The sequence below is a fragment of the Galleria mellonella genome, unplaced genomic scaffold (genome assembly GCF_026898425.1).
Source record: "Galleria mellonella isolate WM207_F2 unplaced genomic scaffold, CSIRO_AGI_GalMel_v1 utg57, whole genome shotgun sequence".
In the NCBI taxonomy this organism is placed as follows: Eukaryota; Metazoa; Arthropoda; class Insecta; order Lepidoptera; family Pyralidae; genus Galleria; species Galleria mellonella.
The window spans coordinates 7,609,875-7,626,449 of NW_026442119.1; the positions used below are offsets into that span (position 1 = coordinate 7,609,875).

A 16,575-nucleotide genomic window follows, 5' to 3' on the forward strand; every position below is an offset into this window, starting at 1 on the left:
GTTTTATGTAAAATGTATTTATTACCAAACTATGTACAAGCATATAAATAAATTTAAATTAATTATATTATATTCATTATTAATTCTATTATTATCCATCTATTTAGGACAGACAAAACAAAAAATTATAAGTACATATATAGTTTATAATTTACGTTTTCATTCTAATTTAATAAATAAACATTTTTATTTAACGAACCGAATTCAAATTTTTATATTTGAGATTCAAGAAAATAGTGGTATGAAAAGCAAAATTGCAAATATTGTGATGTATTTGCTTTCCTAAAAAATCTTGATGCAAATAAAAAATATAATTCGTGGAATTCAACGGAAAGGAGAATAAAATTATAGTGCGTGTGTCGCTTTGTCTATGTAATTATAGGCTCTTCATGTGAAATGTAATGCGTATCCGACCTGTTGATTAAAATGGTTACCTTTTCAACTATTTTACTATTTTTTTTTGTGTATATATCATATGCATCTTTGTTCAAATTTTACTGTAAACCGGTGTATAACATTTTTTCTAATTTACCACCAATAACATAAATACAGCCAAAATTGCGATTAAACGACAATTGTCGCTAGAAGTGGAAAAGAATTAAAACTACATTCAAGATACGGATTGATGCCTTATATACATTCTTCTTTAATAGTGCCTAAAAATGAGAGTTATGAAAACAGACACTGTTTACTTATTTGGTCCATATCATTCTAATATATGGAACAAATAGTAATTTATTTAGTTTATGTATTAGTAATAAAGAATACCTCACTTTTTTTATTTGTTGCTTTTTAGGAACTCTATTTAATTTTTTTTAATTCCGAGCCTTACAGGCTTCTCACCGTAAATAAGTTTTTATGAAATAGGTCTTGAAACTGCTCAAAAACGTGATATGTACAATATTATTAATAGTAATACTATTAATAATATTCTCATAGATATTAGTTTTTATGGTGTTCTGGGAGGCTTCTTCTTAATTCTTCGTTACATGGAATTGGTTCCACAAAATTATTTTAACGTGTTAATTTCTTGCTGCATGGTTTTGATTTAGTGAAAGAGGTACGACGTTGTAGTTTACAGAACTGGTAACTGGCAACATACCAGAAGTGCATGAATGACAGAGTATCTTGTTGATCCTTTCTTTTACAGGAATGTAAATTACGACAATAAATTGATAATATTTTACGCAAACAATAAAAGAGATGAAATCATCTCATCACTGGAATGTTGTCCAAGCGTGGGAAGTTATACCTAGTAGCGTGTAGTTAAATTAATTGAGAACGCTCGGTGTAACGCCGAGATCTGTCTCTAGTATCACTCAGCGGCCTTGTTCCTTACTTTGATAAACGGCGCTATAAACTGTAGATATTAGGTTCAACGAGGTTAACTGGACAAATTTATGGGAAAGAATAGTTGAAATCCTAATTGTATGGGTTCACCATAAGATATAGGATTCAAAATTATTTACTAGTATTTTTATATGACTTAGAACGATAATATGGAATAATACTTGATTCATATCCAGTAACTATATCACTATATTTCATCTTTCAAACCAGAAATGTACGCACAGCTGCTTGGCAGTAGATGATGATGCAATGAATGGGATAGAAGAGTCGATGCAGGCGAAATTGTACAAAGTCTGCCTCTACTAACAAACAAGTTACTTCCTTTTTTATGCAACTTAGAATGACAAACAAGCTGACGGTCCACCTGATGGAAAGTGGTAACCGTCGCCTATAGACATGAATTTCGCTCATGATACCTCCCATGTGTTGCCATGCTTGAGGACTCAGGTGTTATCCTTTAAATCGAAACGCACCCATGCAAACACAACTGCTTCATGATAGAAACACGAATGGGACAGAGGTGCTCAAGCAAACGACTTTTACTATATACAAAGTCTCCCTCTGGTACAATACGAGATGTGCAAGTACTCACTAGCCAAAAAAATTTATATATACTCAAAATAACTGTACTTAATTAGCATTTAATATATCTAATAATAATTTGTCGTGTATAATAAATGTCCATCTTTAAAAAATATTCATTTCTTCCTTAGTTATATTAAAAATAAAAGAGTAAATTTGTTTTTTTGTTACTTAGTATTTTAACAACTCAACCAACCAACTCATCCAACTATCGACATATGATATGTAACACGTATTATTTGGGATGGAGATATACACTAGTATTTATCACTGTCAGTCGATATATCCCAGTCACGGGAACGAAGACGATGTTGTAGTTAAGTACAATTGAAATAATATTGTCAAACTTAAGTATATACTAGAATGCCCTATGTTCGAAATATTTGCCGACGGAATAGAGGCACACAGAACCACTTAGAACCCGTGATTGAAATATTTGCGAATCTAGCACCTCACTTAGGTATTTACGTAACATGACGTGCTTAGGGGCGAGGCAAAACCTATATTCTATATTTTGTTCCGCCACTACATATTAAACTTCTACGTTCAACGTGAGCAAGATAAATTTTGCCCGAGGCCCTTTAACGACACAAAAAGATTGCTTTAATAAAAAAATTAAAAAAGAATGTAAAATTATAAAAGGAACGAAATGGTTTTTATTAAAATCTAAAATTATATTCCTTTTAAATAATATAATTATTCTACTGTATTTTAATTGAATTTTCTAATCGTATCTATTAGGTGCAATAAAAATTTAAATAAATATATTAAATAGAGATAATGAATAAAAAGCACAAACTTTTCTTTTATACCTTATGTTTTGTAAACGCAATTTCAAGTAAATACTCGTAGTACCAATATATGTACCTGACTTTATTTATTGCAGATATTTCTTTTCAAATTGCGCCGCGTCGTCACAGGCATCGTTCTCACAAGAGACAGGAATGAAATGCGATGGTTTCATTAAGCATTTAGCGCAGTTTCTTCGGCCGTCCACGTATTTCCACCAATATTCCACTCAGCACATTGCACTAAGGTACATACTGAAAATTTATATTGCTTACTAATAATTATGACCCTAAGTGTATGAAGGACGCATCTGCCTTATTAAAATTTTAGGATGATAAAATATAGTGTTTTTGCGTCATGCATTTTATTTATTTTATTTTATTATGCATGCAGTTAATTTCATTCATCCGCGATAGTCCATGGTCCATGATTAGACTATGATAAGTTACAATTCATATCGAATCGAAATGGTGGTACCAAAAATTGTTGTTGAAAATAAATATAAACACATAAATATAAAAAAACCCATACTAACTAAAAAGTAATACTTAAGAATCAGCAACGATGGTTTCTAAAAGCAACTGCGTGGAGGGTCTACCTGGCAGGGTATGTTGTTAGAAATGGGGTAATGAGGTCGCTAGTTTCGGTAACTCAGAATTTCTTTATTTATTTATTACTTAATCAAAAATTCATACAATGTAAATGGTATTATTGTTACAAATGCAAAAGTTTGTGACCATCTTCTTAATTTTCTTTTTCACACAAAAACTTAACGGATTTGAATGAAATATATGGATTTATTCTAATGTATGGTAATGGATTGATAACCCCGCCTGCGTTATCAATATACACTGGCAGAGCATCAGTAAGGAATGATAGGTGATGATGAAGGAGGTCAGTTGGCCCATCGTGGCCAATTCAATATAGATCAATCACGATGGTTTACAAGAGGAACCGCGTAGAGGTCGGCCTAATAGGGTAAGTTGCTTGCAATGGGGTTGCTAATCCTTATTACTAACAATTTTTTCTCCTCCCACACGGATAGGTTATATCCTAACATAAATATGTACTGTATATAATCTTTCACACGGGCGAAGCCACGGGATACAGCTAATACAAAATAAAGTTAAAATTCACTGCATATAAATAATCACCATATATTAAGTTCGTCAAATATGTATACAAACAATCATCAAAATTCTCCGCAATAAACATAAATTAAACTAAAATTATACAATAACAACTTAGAATCCAACATAACAATTTAGTTCCAATTAAAAAGCTGGTGGCTTGCTAAATTGCTTAAAATCATATTAACTCCATATAAGACAACTAAAACTGTGAACCTTTGAGCACTGTATCCCAATCTCAACAGCAATCCAATATAAGACCAATTGATTAAATCAGGAATTTTTTACCATAAAAAAGACTTAGAGTTTTGTATACTCGTATGTACCTATGTTGTATATGTGACTACGGTATTGTTTAATGAATGATAATGTATAATTAATGGTAAGCCTGTGTACACTGTTGATATAAAAATGCAGGCCAGTTAGCTCATCGTGATGAATAGGTCTGGAATTCAACACAATGGTTTTCAGGGAGGACCACGTAAAGGTGGACCTGGTTGAGTATCTTGCCAGCAATGGGGACCCTAGTCTCTATTACTAACAACCTCTTCCTCCCCGGATGATGGGTATCATGATAATGATAATAAAAGCGTCAAAGGTAAGAAGAGTCAGTATCGTCCTAAGGACTTTCAAAACATTAGGGTTGTTATAGGTATCACGGTATATCTTGGTAAATAATGTACATGATGATTATGTCTTCACATAACAATTCCTATTTTCCGTTAATGGACTCTTAGGTTTTTTGGCCTTTTGATATATACTTGTATATAATTTATTTATAAAAAAAAAATAGAAAATTCGATGTAAATCTGTGTGTACCATAAGAAATCATTGTAAATATTACTTAATCTTGACATTATAAATGCCTACTTTCCTTGTAGTCTTCATATTGATTTAATTTTAATAATACCATCGAATGTTTAACAAGTGGGATTGACGACTGGACAGGTAAGGACATAATAGCCGTAGCGCCCAACCGTAGCGTCCTCGTCCTCGTAGCTCGTGCGCCGTTGCGACTGAGGGCGGATGCGCGCGATTCAGTCAACAAGTAGCTTTCGCTGCGTACGCGCACACACCAGTGCTCGTAACTGACAGTTATGCCTGTAACCGCATCTCGTAATCCATCGCTAATTACGACTGGCTAGCTATACAAATTTTTGTGATCTCGTGAGTTCAAGACTGATGTTGTGATATATATAATTAAATATGGACGTATGTGGTTTGTGCGGATGCCGGTAGCCAGTGGACTCGTCGGCTGTGGTCGGTGGGCACAATGAGCGAGCTGAATTGGCACAAATGGCTAGTGTTGTCGCTGCTCGGATTGGCTTTGTCCGCTCGGCCAATTGGCTGCGATTATAGTTCCATCACCGAGAAATTTGGAGCGGAAGCCGTGGCTCGGTGCAATGAAAAGTGTCCATTCCAGGTTCGCTATGCAAAACATATACTGATTGACCTGATATAAGTTTGACTTTATCTGTATCAAATTATGTATTCAATTTTTTTTGTACTATCTATCCTTATACTAGATCTTTTATGGAATAGACAGAGACAACCAACTGTTGGGAACATCCGCTATTATAACAGAGGTTTAGTTATTAATCTATATACTATAATTACTCTTCGTTCGTATAGTAAAAAAAAAAACAACAATAGATGTATACTTACAAATAAAGTATTGCTGAAAGCAATCTTTTCAATAAGGCAACTTTATCTTGTTGCATTAATATAAATAAGTGCTTATACTAGTAGGTAGGTAGTAAACTAAAGGTAGGATAAAACTATACTATATTTTAATTTAGCTATATACTATAATATGATCCACCTGTTTCAAATTTTATTACCCACACATCCAAATATTATTTAAAAACACATGTTTACAAAATTATTTTATATCATTCTAAACAAGTATTAAAGTATTTAGTAAATATTATTACAATTTCTGATCATTTTAATAACTATCTATATAGATATTACAATTGTTATGAATAAATAATTATTTATTAAAGTAAAACTGAATGTCGTGCTGTAATCCTTAGTAATCTTAAAAAAAAATATATAAAAATGATTTTGCTTATTTGTTTCCAACCGACTTCAAAAAGAAAGAAGGAAGGAAGCTTTCAATTCGGTTATATTTTTTTTTTATATTTGTTACCTCATAACTCTGTCAAGCTGTATATGGATTTGGATAATTCTTTTTTTTCTGAAAGGATGTACAGTAGGCCCGTTTTACATACAGAAATTTTAACATTTTTTTTATACAACTTAGAATGGCAAACAAGCTGACGGCCCACCTGATGGAAAGTGGTAACCGTCGCCTATAGACATGAGCAGTACCCTGGACATAACAGTAGTATACTGTTTCGTCCATGATATCCCCCATACATTGCCACTCCTGAGGACTCAGGTGTTATTCCTCTGTACCCAGTAAATTCACGCCATATCCCACCTTTCAAACTGAAACACAGCCATGCAATCACAACTGCTTCGTGGTTGAAACACGAATGGGACAGAGGTACCCAAGTAATCGACTTTTGTACAAAGTCTCCCTCTGGTAGTAGTTTAGTTTTAAATCAAAATAACTAGTTTTACCACAATTTAAGATGGTTATTTTGTGGAAACTATTTTATTACCTCTATGCGTCTTAAAAATTAAATAAATTAGTTGTTATGAAATTTGGTATATGTATAATATTTGAGGTCTAGAAGGATAATTAGAGAAAAATAACATTATCTGTAATGAACAAAAGGGTTTTCGAAAAAATAAAACTATAAATATGGCGATTTATGATTTTTTGGAAAAAGTTATGTCCGAAATTGATAAAACTTCACCTGTTTGTTCTATATATTGCGATATGACACAAGCATTTGATCATGTAGACCACAGCATCCTAATACGTAAACTCGAGGCATATGGGATAAGGGGTAATATCCTTAATTTGATAAAATCATATTTATCAGGTCGACAACAAATTACAGAAGTGACAAGATTAAATTGGAAAACAAAAAAGCAACAAACGTTTACATCAAAACAGTGCACTGTAACATTTGGTGTACCCCAAGGTAGTGTGCTGGGTCCCCTTCTTTTCCTAATATATATTAATGACTTGCCTAACTTTGTTGACCAACCTATGACGTTATTCGCTGACGATAGTACAGTTACTGTAAATTGTAATGATATTAATTTATATGAATATATTATAAATAAATCTCTGACATCAATAATTGCTTGGTTAAAAAATAATAATTAGGGAATTAATTTAAAAAAGACTAATATTATGCACTTTAATCAAAGAACACAATCTAAATCTAATATTAAAATAATATATGAAAATAATATTATAAATGAAGTTGACACGGCTAAATTTCTCGGTCTAAATATTGACAAAAAACTAAACTGGAAAACTCATATAGACGAAATAAACAAAAAAATATCTAGCCTGGCATATCTACTGTACAAGCTGTCTAGGACCGTAAACAATAACGTGCTACTTACTGCTTATCATGGTTTAGTAGAATCGATATTAAGATATGGCATTATTTTCTGGGGTAACTCAACAAATAAAGATATGGCTTTTAAGATGCAAAAAAGATGTATAAGATCCATGTTTGGATTGAATATCACAGATAAGCCATTATTTACTAAACATAATATCCTCACTCTTCCGTCCTTATATATATTTGAAATGGCCTTATTTGTGAAGTTAAATCCAATCTTATTTCCACGTCTATCTGATAAAAATTATCGAAAAAGACGTAATAAAAATCTATTATGTATACATCCAGCCAAAACCACTTTATTGCAAAAAAGCATTATATGTATGGCCCCAAAAATTTATAATAAAATTCCAGATGTATATAAAAATTTAAACACAAACTTATTCCGGAAAAAAACTGAAAATGCTACTGATTGACAAATGTTATTATAATATTGACGAATTTTTAAATGACAACCTTTAATATGTTTCTCTTTCGACATTTGCTATTGACATTGTAATTCCTTTTGACTTTTTATTTAGTTTATATCTAATCTTCACAAAATATTAATATGTTTTGTAAGGCATGGATAGATAGGGGGCATGGATTTGCTTTGTAAGGCACTTGAAATTGCCACTGTCCTTGAAATAATATTTTGCACGCTAATGTTAGCAAAACATGTTAGGACTATACAAATCCTACAATGAACAACAAGTATGTCTTTGCACTTACTATGTACACATGTTTGCAAATAAATTTATCTTTATCTTTATCTTTATCTTTATCTTTATCTTTATCTTTATCTTTATCTTTATAATTGCAACTTTTTATCTCGATCAATTAATATATCCCGCTCAATCAATCAATGTTCGTCCGACAAAAAATATATGGTAGATGTAGATGAAGCCTATGTCAGGCTAAATGAACAAAAGAAAATTACTTTTCACGAAAAACTTGCTTTTTCGATGTAATATTTTAGCTCGGGCTTAAAGCATTTTGTCTCCCAATTTTCATGTAATAGTTATATTTAGTAGTTATACGCATAAAGCGCATTTACTTTAGCGCTTACTTCCTGCAATAATCATTGTAATGATATAACAATTATTTTTCGTGCTAAGTGTTTTTTATTTTTATTATTATAATATTGCGTGATATTTATTATAGTAGTTTATATAGGTGTTATTATTTTCTATCGACGTTGATAAAAAAGTTATCATTGGGTTATTGAACGTAACTGAACGTGGATGATCTCGGTTTATTTGTTTGCGGCGCTAGCAGGTTCAACGCACATCTAAGCAATTGTGAACAATTAGCGAACTGCCGTAATCAACGCAGTCGTGCTAAATATAGACCGGCGTCCCTATACAACACCCGGCCACTAACGGGACACTCAAATTCTGGCCTTGATCCTTAATCGCGTATCTAGGACAATTAGCCCAAAATACTGTCTAATCTAATCTGTTTCCGTCCAGGTGAAAAAGCTTATTTCTTACTATTACTTTGTTATAATCAATTGTTGACAATTTCTAAACCAAACTAAAACTGCAATAGACTTTTATAGACCTGATTGTGCATTTTTATGTACATTATTAAAGTACGGTTTTAATTTACTAATAAGTAATAGGATGCTACAAGTATACTAATAATCTTTATTTTAAATACAAATGTACACAATACACTATTCTGAGAGCCTTTGTATAATAATTCATAGCAGATTCAACAGTCTATAAGTATTCCTATTTTAACAAAATGTTGCATCTATTCCCCATTTTAAACGTCAATCAACATTATGGGGTTTTAAACTTCAAAAAGCAAAACCACAAAGTATCACATTTCATTATGAAGCCTCGTCGATGCGGCTGGACTGGATCCGGTCACACGCTTGCAAAACGCCAAACTTGCTCGAAAGTACGAGATAATACTAAACATGAAAGATTTAATTTACTGAGTTCGTAGTGATCCAGCCCGGCTTCGCATCTTTTTTTAATACAGTCCATGTTTCTCGTTGATAATGGAGCTATATATAGGTGAAAGAATTTTTAAAATTTAATAAGTATTTTTTTATCCATTACAAAAAAAAAGAATCATATTTCCCCTTTGTAATATTATATATATGTGGTCTCGGCATAGAATAAACCACCCCTCCCTTTCCCGTGGGTACCGTAAAAGGCGACTAAAGGAACTTAATGGTCGAAGGATAGGCAGCAGTACCCATCTTAAAACATTACTAAAGCCTAACTGCGGTTGCCAACCCACCTGCCAAGCTTGGCAACTACTGGTAAAATCCCTCAATAGGGGAAGGCCCATATTCAGCAGTGGACAGTTAAAGGCTGATATGGAATTTTAAATATAACACATGAAGTACTCGAGAAGGCGAGGCACAAGAAGAAGAAGGCATGAAGTACCTAATAACAAAGACACATCGCATAGATGTAGTTAGAGTTAGTAAATATTTAATATTGACCTAAATGTTGGTAGTAAATGTAACAATTTTTACCCACATGGGTATGTGGGTAAAAATTGTTACATTATTACCCACATACATTAAATTGTCAAATATACTGGAATGCCCAAAAATTATAGAGAAAAACAAAATATTTATATACAAAGTGACATGTCTAGTATATCATAACACATTATCATGTCAGAATCTCGATTTTTCCATTCCATTCGGAATCTCGTTGGAGTTCTACTATACAAAGTATGCATGCTCTTGTAAGTAAATATTTATAAATACTACTGTTCCAGTAGTTATATAATAAAAACTATTAGCATCATTACAATATAATTAATATGTAAAAAGTGACAAAAATACTGTAAAACGAAATTAAATAATCGTAAATAGATCAACTGACAAGTTTTAACACTTAAAGTTTAATAATATAATAAATTGTTTACTATGTGCATACAAAAAATAACAATATAAAACACTACCGGTTAATCCCGAATAAGGATTAAAAGGATTCACTTAAAGTTGGGTAATGCTGATAAGATTCAAATGTTCACTGAGAAATATCTTCAAATCAAACGTCTTTGCAAACTATCAATAATATTATAATATGAGTAGTTTATGATTACATCAATTAGACTGATCATGTCGACGGTTCAATCGAATTCTATTAGAGCAGGTAGAGCGACCCATCCCGTGATTGGCGTCGCTCTGATGCGCACGCGCTGCCGCACCGGATGTTATCAGGGCTCTGGCCACCATTAGGTACATCCTTTGTCCACAGCTATAAAAAAAATTGTGCTTAATTATAAATAATACTCATTTAATTTTTTTTTTCAGAATCGTACTGGAGATGGTCACTTCGATGTTAGCTGCGGATCTAATTGCAGTGTACAACAGGTTTGTAGATCTCATAGTGAAAACAGGTCGAAATTTTCCATTCAATTGGTCTATATAGCTCTTATAATCGTCGTATTGCATATGACCACCGGGTTCTTTTTACTGCTGGAAACGATTGCGTTTCCAGCAGTAATTAAGCTGATGGCCCATTTGATGGTACGCCGTAACCGTTGATTATAAGTACGAACAACACTGTATTATAAATATTCAGCACGTAAATTATTTTGGCCTGTTCTCACCTGTGACTTCATCCACATAACAGAATGTTAACTGTGATAAAAAATAGATTGTATCCTTCTTTTTCTACATATTAAATACAACGTGTATAACAAATTTCATAAAGATTGATTAAGTTGATATGGCGCCAAAAGGTAACAAACAAATTCATTTTTAAATATACTTAATATTAGTAACGATTACTGTCTACTGTTACAAGCGGACATTGAAAACGAATGAAATGTTCCAATGGTAGAGTTGTCTAGCAATGGTCCATTTTATTGATTTTCCTTATTAAGATCAACCATAATTTAATACATATAACCATAACAATTATATAACCATACCTTTTTCTACCCGCCGTACGCAACACAGTTAACAGATAATTTTTTGCTCCGCAATTATTTTCTTTATATAATTTGTATACGAATATTTTCATAATAAAATATATATCAGTGTAATCTATATTGCCTAACCTACAAGGAATATGCAGTTAAACATATACAGGTGCAGTGTGAAAGACATAAACGGGATTCAAGTGTGTTGGGCATAGTGTGACTTATAGTTTGACGACATTAGACGCTTAGACGGTTGAGCTACGGTGAGTCATAACATCTACTTACAATTTACGTGCTACGTTTCGCTGTCGCCGATACAAGATTCCGTATCTACCCACCTGTATATTATTGACTGCATTTTATATCGAGGAAATTAAATACTTATAAATAACTACATTACGCATAAATATGGAAACGTGCTCGGCATGTAATAAAAAATTTAAAACTGACGAATCGCTTAAGTGTAATCAGTGTAATGAATCTTTTCATTATAAGTGTTTAAATATGAGTTTGAATGCTTATCAAAATTTGAAATTAAGTAATAAGCCATGGCAATGTTGTGTATGCATCAATATTACTCGGCGAAGAGGGGACAACACGAATACCCCAGTCCGTAAACCAAATACACTTGACGAATCGGTGATGTCATGTGATGTTACTATGAATCAAAGTGAAATGGAATGTTCCGTGTCTGCTGAAAATCATACTATTTCGCTGCAACAATTTGGAGTTTTGTTGGATTCTAGATTGGAAAGGTTTAAAGCTGATTTTTTCTCAGATATTAAGGCTTCCATAAGAAGTGAGATTCACTTGGCTATTACTGCATTAAAGGATGAATTCACAGTCACCGTCGACTTTTTAGAGGAAGGACAAAAAAGAATCAACGGTACCTTGGCGGCTGCAGTTGAGAGAGTTTCTGAACTGGAATGTAATAAAAACAAGCTTCAGGGTAATATTTACGAACTTGAACGTCGATTAAAAATTTCTGAAAAAACATCTCGTAGCATGAACATTGAAATACAAGCTGTTCCTGAAAAACGCAGTGAAAATGTTGTTGGTATTTTCAAAAAAATATGTGATGTGATTAATTTCCCTATATCTGATACTGAAATTCATGCATGCCGCCGAGTTGCTAAAATTAATTCCTCTTCAAATCGTCCTCGTAACATACTTGTTACTCTGCCATCTCCTCGTCATCGTGACAATATCTTATCTGCTGTTAGAAAGTTTAATAAGGATAACCCTAAACAAACTTTAAGCACATTCCATCTTGGTTACTCTGGAGAAACAAAGAAAATGTATATAGTTGAACATTTATCTCCTGAATGTAAGGAACTTCACTCACTAGCCAGAAGATTTGTTAAGGATAAGGCTTATAAGTTTGTATGGGTAAAATATGGACAAATATACATTCGAAAAGATGAACAATCAAGTGCTGTGCTAGTAAAAAACGCTGAAATGCTTAAGAGACTTTTATAATTTTTTTTTTCTTTCTCACTCTTTGTACTCTGTTTATGTATGAATGCTATCACTTTATATTGTTTTTTTTTCCATATGTTAATATATTATCAAAATGTCAATCGCTTTCGTTCAAAAGTTACTGAATTCTATCTTAATTTATTGAATACCGATTATGAGATAATTTGCTTAACTGAAACTAATTTAAATTTAAGTGTTTATAGTGAAGAATTGTTTGATGAGCGCTACAATGTATTTCGTAGGGATAGAAGTAACGAAACTAGTGTAAAGGCAGAGGGGGGCGGAGTTTTATTGGCTACAAAAAAACTATTGAATGTATCTCGTAGATATGAATGGGACAGTTCAGCTGAGGATCTTTGGTTAACCGTGCATTCTCCATTGTCTAAGTCTTCGGTAAATATTTGCTTAAGTTATTTACCTCCTGATATGCCCCTCAACAAAGTTATTGCATTTTTTGAACACTGTCAAGATATTATTTTAAACAATGGTGAAGCTGGTTCTTTCTTGCTTGTTGGTGATTTCAATATACCTAATATAACTTGGCAACGAGACTCTAATTTGAATATCATGCAGCCTATAAATGCTTTTCACTATAGAGCTTCTATACTATTAGAGACTATGGCAATCTGTAATCTTAGCCAATTTAATCATTTGGTCAATGCAAATGAAAGAATTCTTGACTTGGTTTTGAGTGATTGTGGCAGTATCGATGTTGTGAGCGTTGAACCACTTAGTAAGATAGACAAACACCACCCATCTATAGCTATTAACATAGATTTTCGCCAAGGTGAAATGATTTCTCTTAGTAGATCAAACTCTAATAATTGTAGACCTAATTTTCGTAAATGCGATTATACTAAAATTAAAAATGAACTGAAATCTATAGACTGGATAGCACTGTTTTCGGATTTAGATGTGGACTTGGCTGTTGAATTATTTTATTCTAAGTTGAATGAAATAATTTACCTTTACACGCCTATGCAGAGTTCCAAAAATAATAAATACCCGTTTTGGTACAATTATGCTTTAATACGTTGTATTCGGGAAAAAAACAAATATCATAAAAAATTTAAAATGTATGGGAACCCAAGAGATTATGACACCTTTAATTTACTTCGTCGACGTTGTAAACAGATGATTGATCAGTGCTATAAATCGTTTGTCAATTCAGTAGAAGATGATCTTTCAGACGACATTAAAACTTTCTGGCGATATGTTAATAGTAAAAAATCAAACAATACAATCCCTCAAACTATGACCTACAATAATATAACGGCAACAGAAATACCCGGTATATGTGAACTATTTTCTGATTATTTTAAATCAGTCTTTGAAATTTCTACTGGTGAAGTCAATTATCGGCCACAAATAAACACGCCAGTCTTGAGTAGTTTAACTATAACCTCTAAGGATATAATTAAGGGTATCAGAAAATTAGATTCTAACAAAGGCGCGGGGCCAGATGCTATACCAGCCTATTTTATTAAAGCTTGTGCTGAAGAAATTAGTGTGCCTTTGGAAGTTTTATTTAATAGATCTCTACACTACGGTTCTTTCCCGTCTTATTGGAAAACCGCTTTTATTATACCTATATTCAAATCGGGCGATAAAACGAAGTGTGAAAACTATCGACCGATAAATATACTGTCTTGTATGCCCAAATTATTCGAATCTTTAATATATATTCATTTGTATAACCATGTTAAACAGCGCATAATACCTATGCAACATGGATTTGTTTCTGGTCGATCAACTATTAGTAATCTACTTATCTACAAAAACTACATTTGTAATGCATTTAATAATCGCCAACAGGTGGATTCAATATACACTGACTTTTCCAAAGCCTTTGATAAGGTGAACCATGAACTAATGTTAAAAAAACTTATTTCATATGGGATTCATGGCTCATTGTATCGTTGGTTCGTATCATATATTTCTAATAGAAGTCAAATGGTTGCTATTAAAGGTTTCCAATCTACTCCTGTTATGGTAACCTCAGGAGTTCCTCAGGGATCGCACTTGGGTCCCTTATTATTTATTTTGTTTATTAACGACCTAGTAGACTCTATAAAAAGTGAATGCTTGTTTTATGCTGATGATCTCAAAGTTTATCGCGTAGTGAATAGTTTCAAAGATTGTTTGCAGTTACAGAAGGATCTTGATAATATTTACAAATGGTGTTGTGCCAATAATATGTATATGAACATAAAAAAATGTAACACAATATCTTTTGCTTCAAGGTCTCTAAAATTTATATTTGAGTATAGCATGAACAAGCAAAAACTTAAGCGTAAAGATGTGGTTAAAGATTTGGGAATAATGTTTGATTCAAAGTTATCTTTTCGTGTACATTATGATTATATCATCAGTCGTTGTAACCAGTTGCTTGGGTTCATATACAGAGCAACTAAAAATTTTAATAAACCCCACAGTTTACTATACTTATACAAAACACTTATAAGACCCATTGCTGAGTATGGTACTATAATATGGTCCCCATATTATGCTATTCATGAAGAAAATATTGAAAGAATACAGAAAAGGTGCCTTGCAACTACTTGTAGACGATATGGCTTAGTCAGGAAACTTCAATCCTATGCTTCGCGAATGAAATACTTTAAATTAGATAATTTATTATCTAGAAGACAATCGGCTGAATTAATTTACTTGTATAAAATTGTTAATTCTATGGTTGACTGTCCCTCGCTACTTAATTTACTATACTTTAATACTAACAATAAATGTCGTAACTCCCGTGTTTTTGATGTGCCAAACACTAGGAATAATGTTTCATTTAACAATTCCATTTTAAGAATGTGCCGGTCTTATAATAATGTTCAGCGTGGTGGTGCTCATCAGGATGGTGAAAAGCTTGATATATTTGGTCAGAAGTTCAGTAATTTTCGTCACGACGTTTACGTATTATTTTCCTCTGTAATTAGTAGATAGTTTCTTTTGTTGTAACATATATATGAACGTAATATGTACACCGTGGTATGTGTGTTTCTGTATGTGTGTGCGCGCGCGCGTGCGTGTTTGTGTGTGTGTGTGTGTCTGTGTTTGTGTGTGTATATTTATGTATGTATATGTATATATATATATATGTATATGTATATATGTGTATATATGTATGTGTGTATATATATGTATATGTGTGTGTATGTGTATATATATATATATATATATGATTATCCATTTTTTGTTGTTTAAATTATATTGTGTTTACAGACTTTAGCTGTGTGTTTATGTTTTGATCATGCCGTGTACGCAAATTTTTGGAGGATTAGCTTGAACAAAACATAATTGTAGTTTATAAATTAATGTAACTATGTTAATTCTCTGTAATGTGTACCTATTGAAATAAAATAAAAAAAAAAAAAAATAATCATTTCAACCATTATCTCTCCACTGCTGAACATAGGTCTCCTCCATAGACTGTCATAAGGTAAACCATAAGTCGATTTAAAGTTCAATCTTCAGGAATACAAATATAAAAACTGCATTCAATTTAATGCAGTAATTTTTGCATGATGTCAGAACAAATATACAGGCAGACTAAAATTTTAAATAATATTATTTTGGCTTCTATTGCTGTTATTAAGGCCCCTCATATCAGATATTCTTAAATAAAGTACAATTATAGTTACGTTATAATTTTATAACTTAGCAATTATATATATATGAAAACTAATTATTGTGTCATTGAAAAATTCAAAGCTCGCGAGGTTTATACTTTTTACGCAAGACTGGGACCTCTTTTACCAGTTCAGTCGTTTTTCTTTATATAGAGTTTATTGAATTTTGCTGCTTTTAAATTTTGCAATATAGGCATAGGCAATCAAAAGTTGGCCTGTATATAGGGCAAT

The 16,575-nt window shown here is 32.3% G+C and overlaps 1 protein-coding gene across 2 annotated transcripts in view; it reads left to right on the forward strand.

The window, feature by feature from the left end:
• Positions 1–4,874: 4,874 nt before the first annotated feature.
• Positions 4,875–16,575, forward strand: part of LOC113509682 (proto-oncogene tyrosine-protein kinase ROS) — a 48,247-nt gene continuing 36,546 nt past the window's right edge. The window contains exons 1-2 of one of the 2 annotated variants that reach the window (XM_026893078.3): positions 4,875–5,274; positions 10,614–10,673. In XM_026893078.3, the coding sequence (XP_026748879.2) occupies positions 5,125–5,274; positions 10,614–10,673 (210 nt within the window). In that variant the 5' untranslated portion in view covers positions 4,875–5,124. The remainder of the gene's footprint in view (positions 5,275–10,613; positions 10,674–16,575) is intronic. The other variant, XM_031910739.2, reaches the window with a different exon arrangement.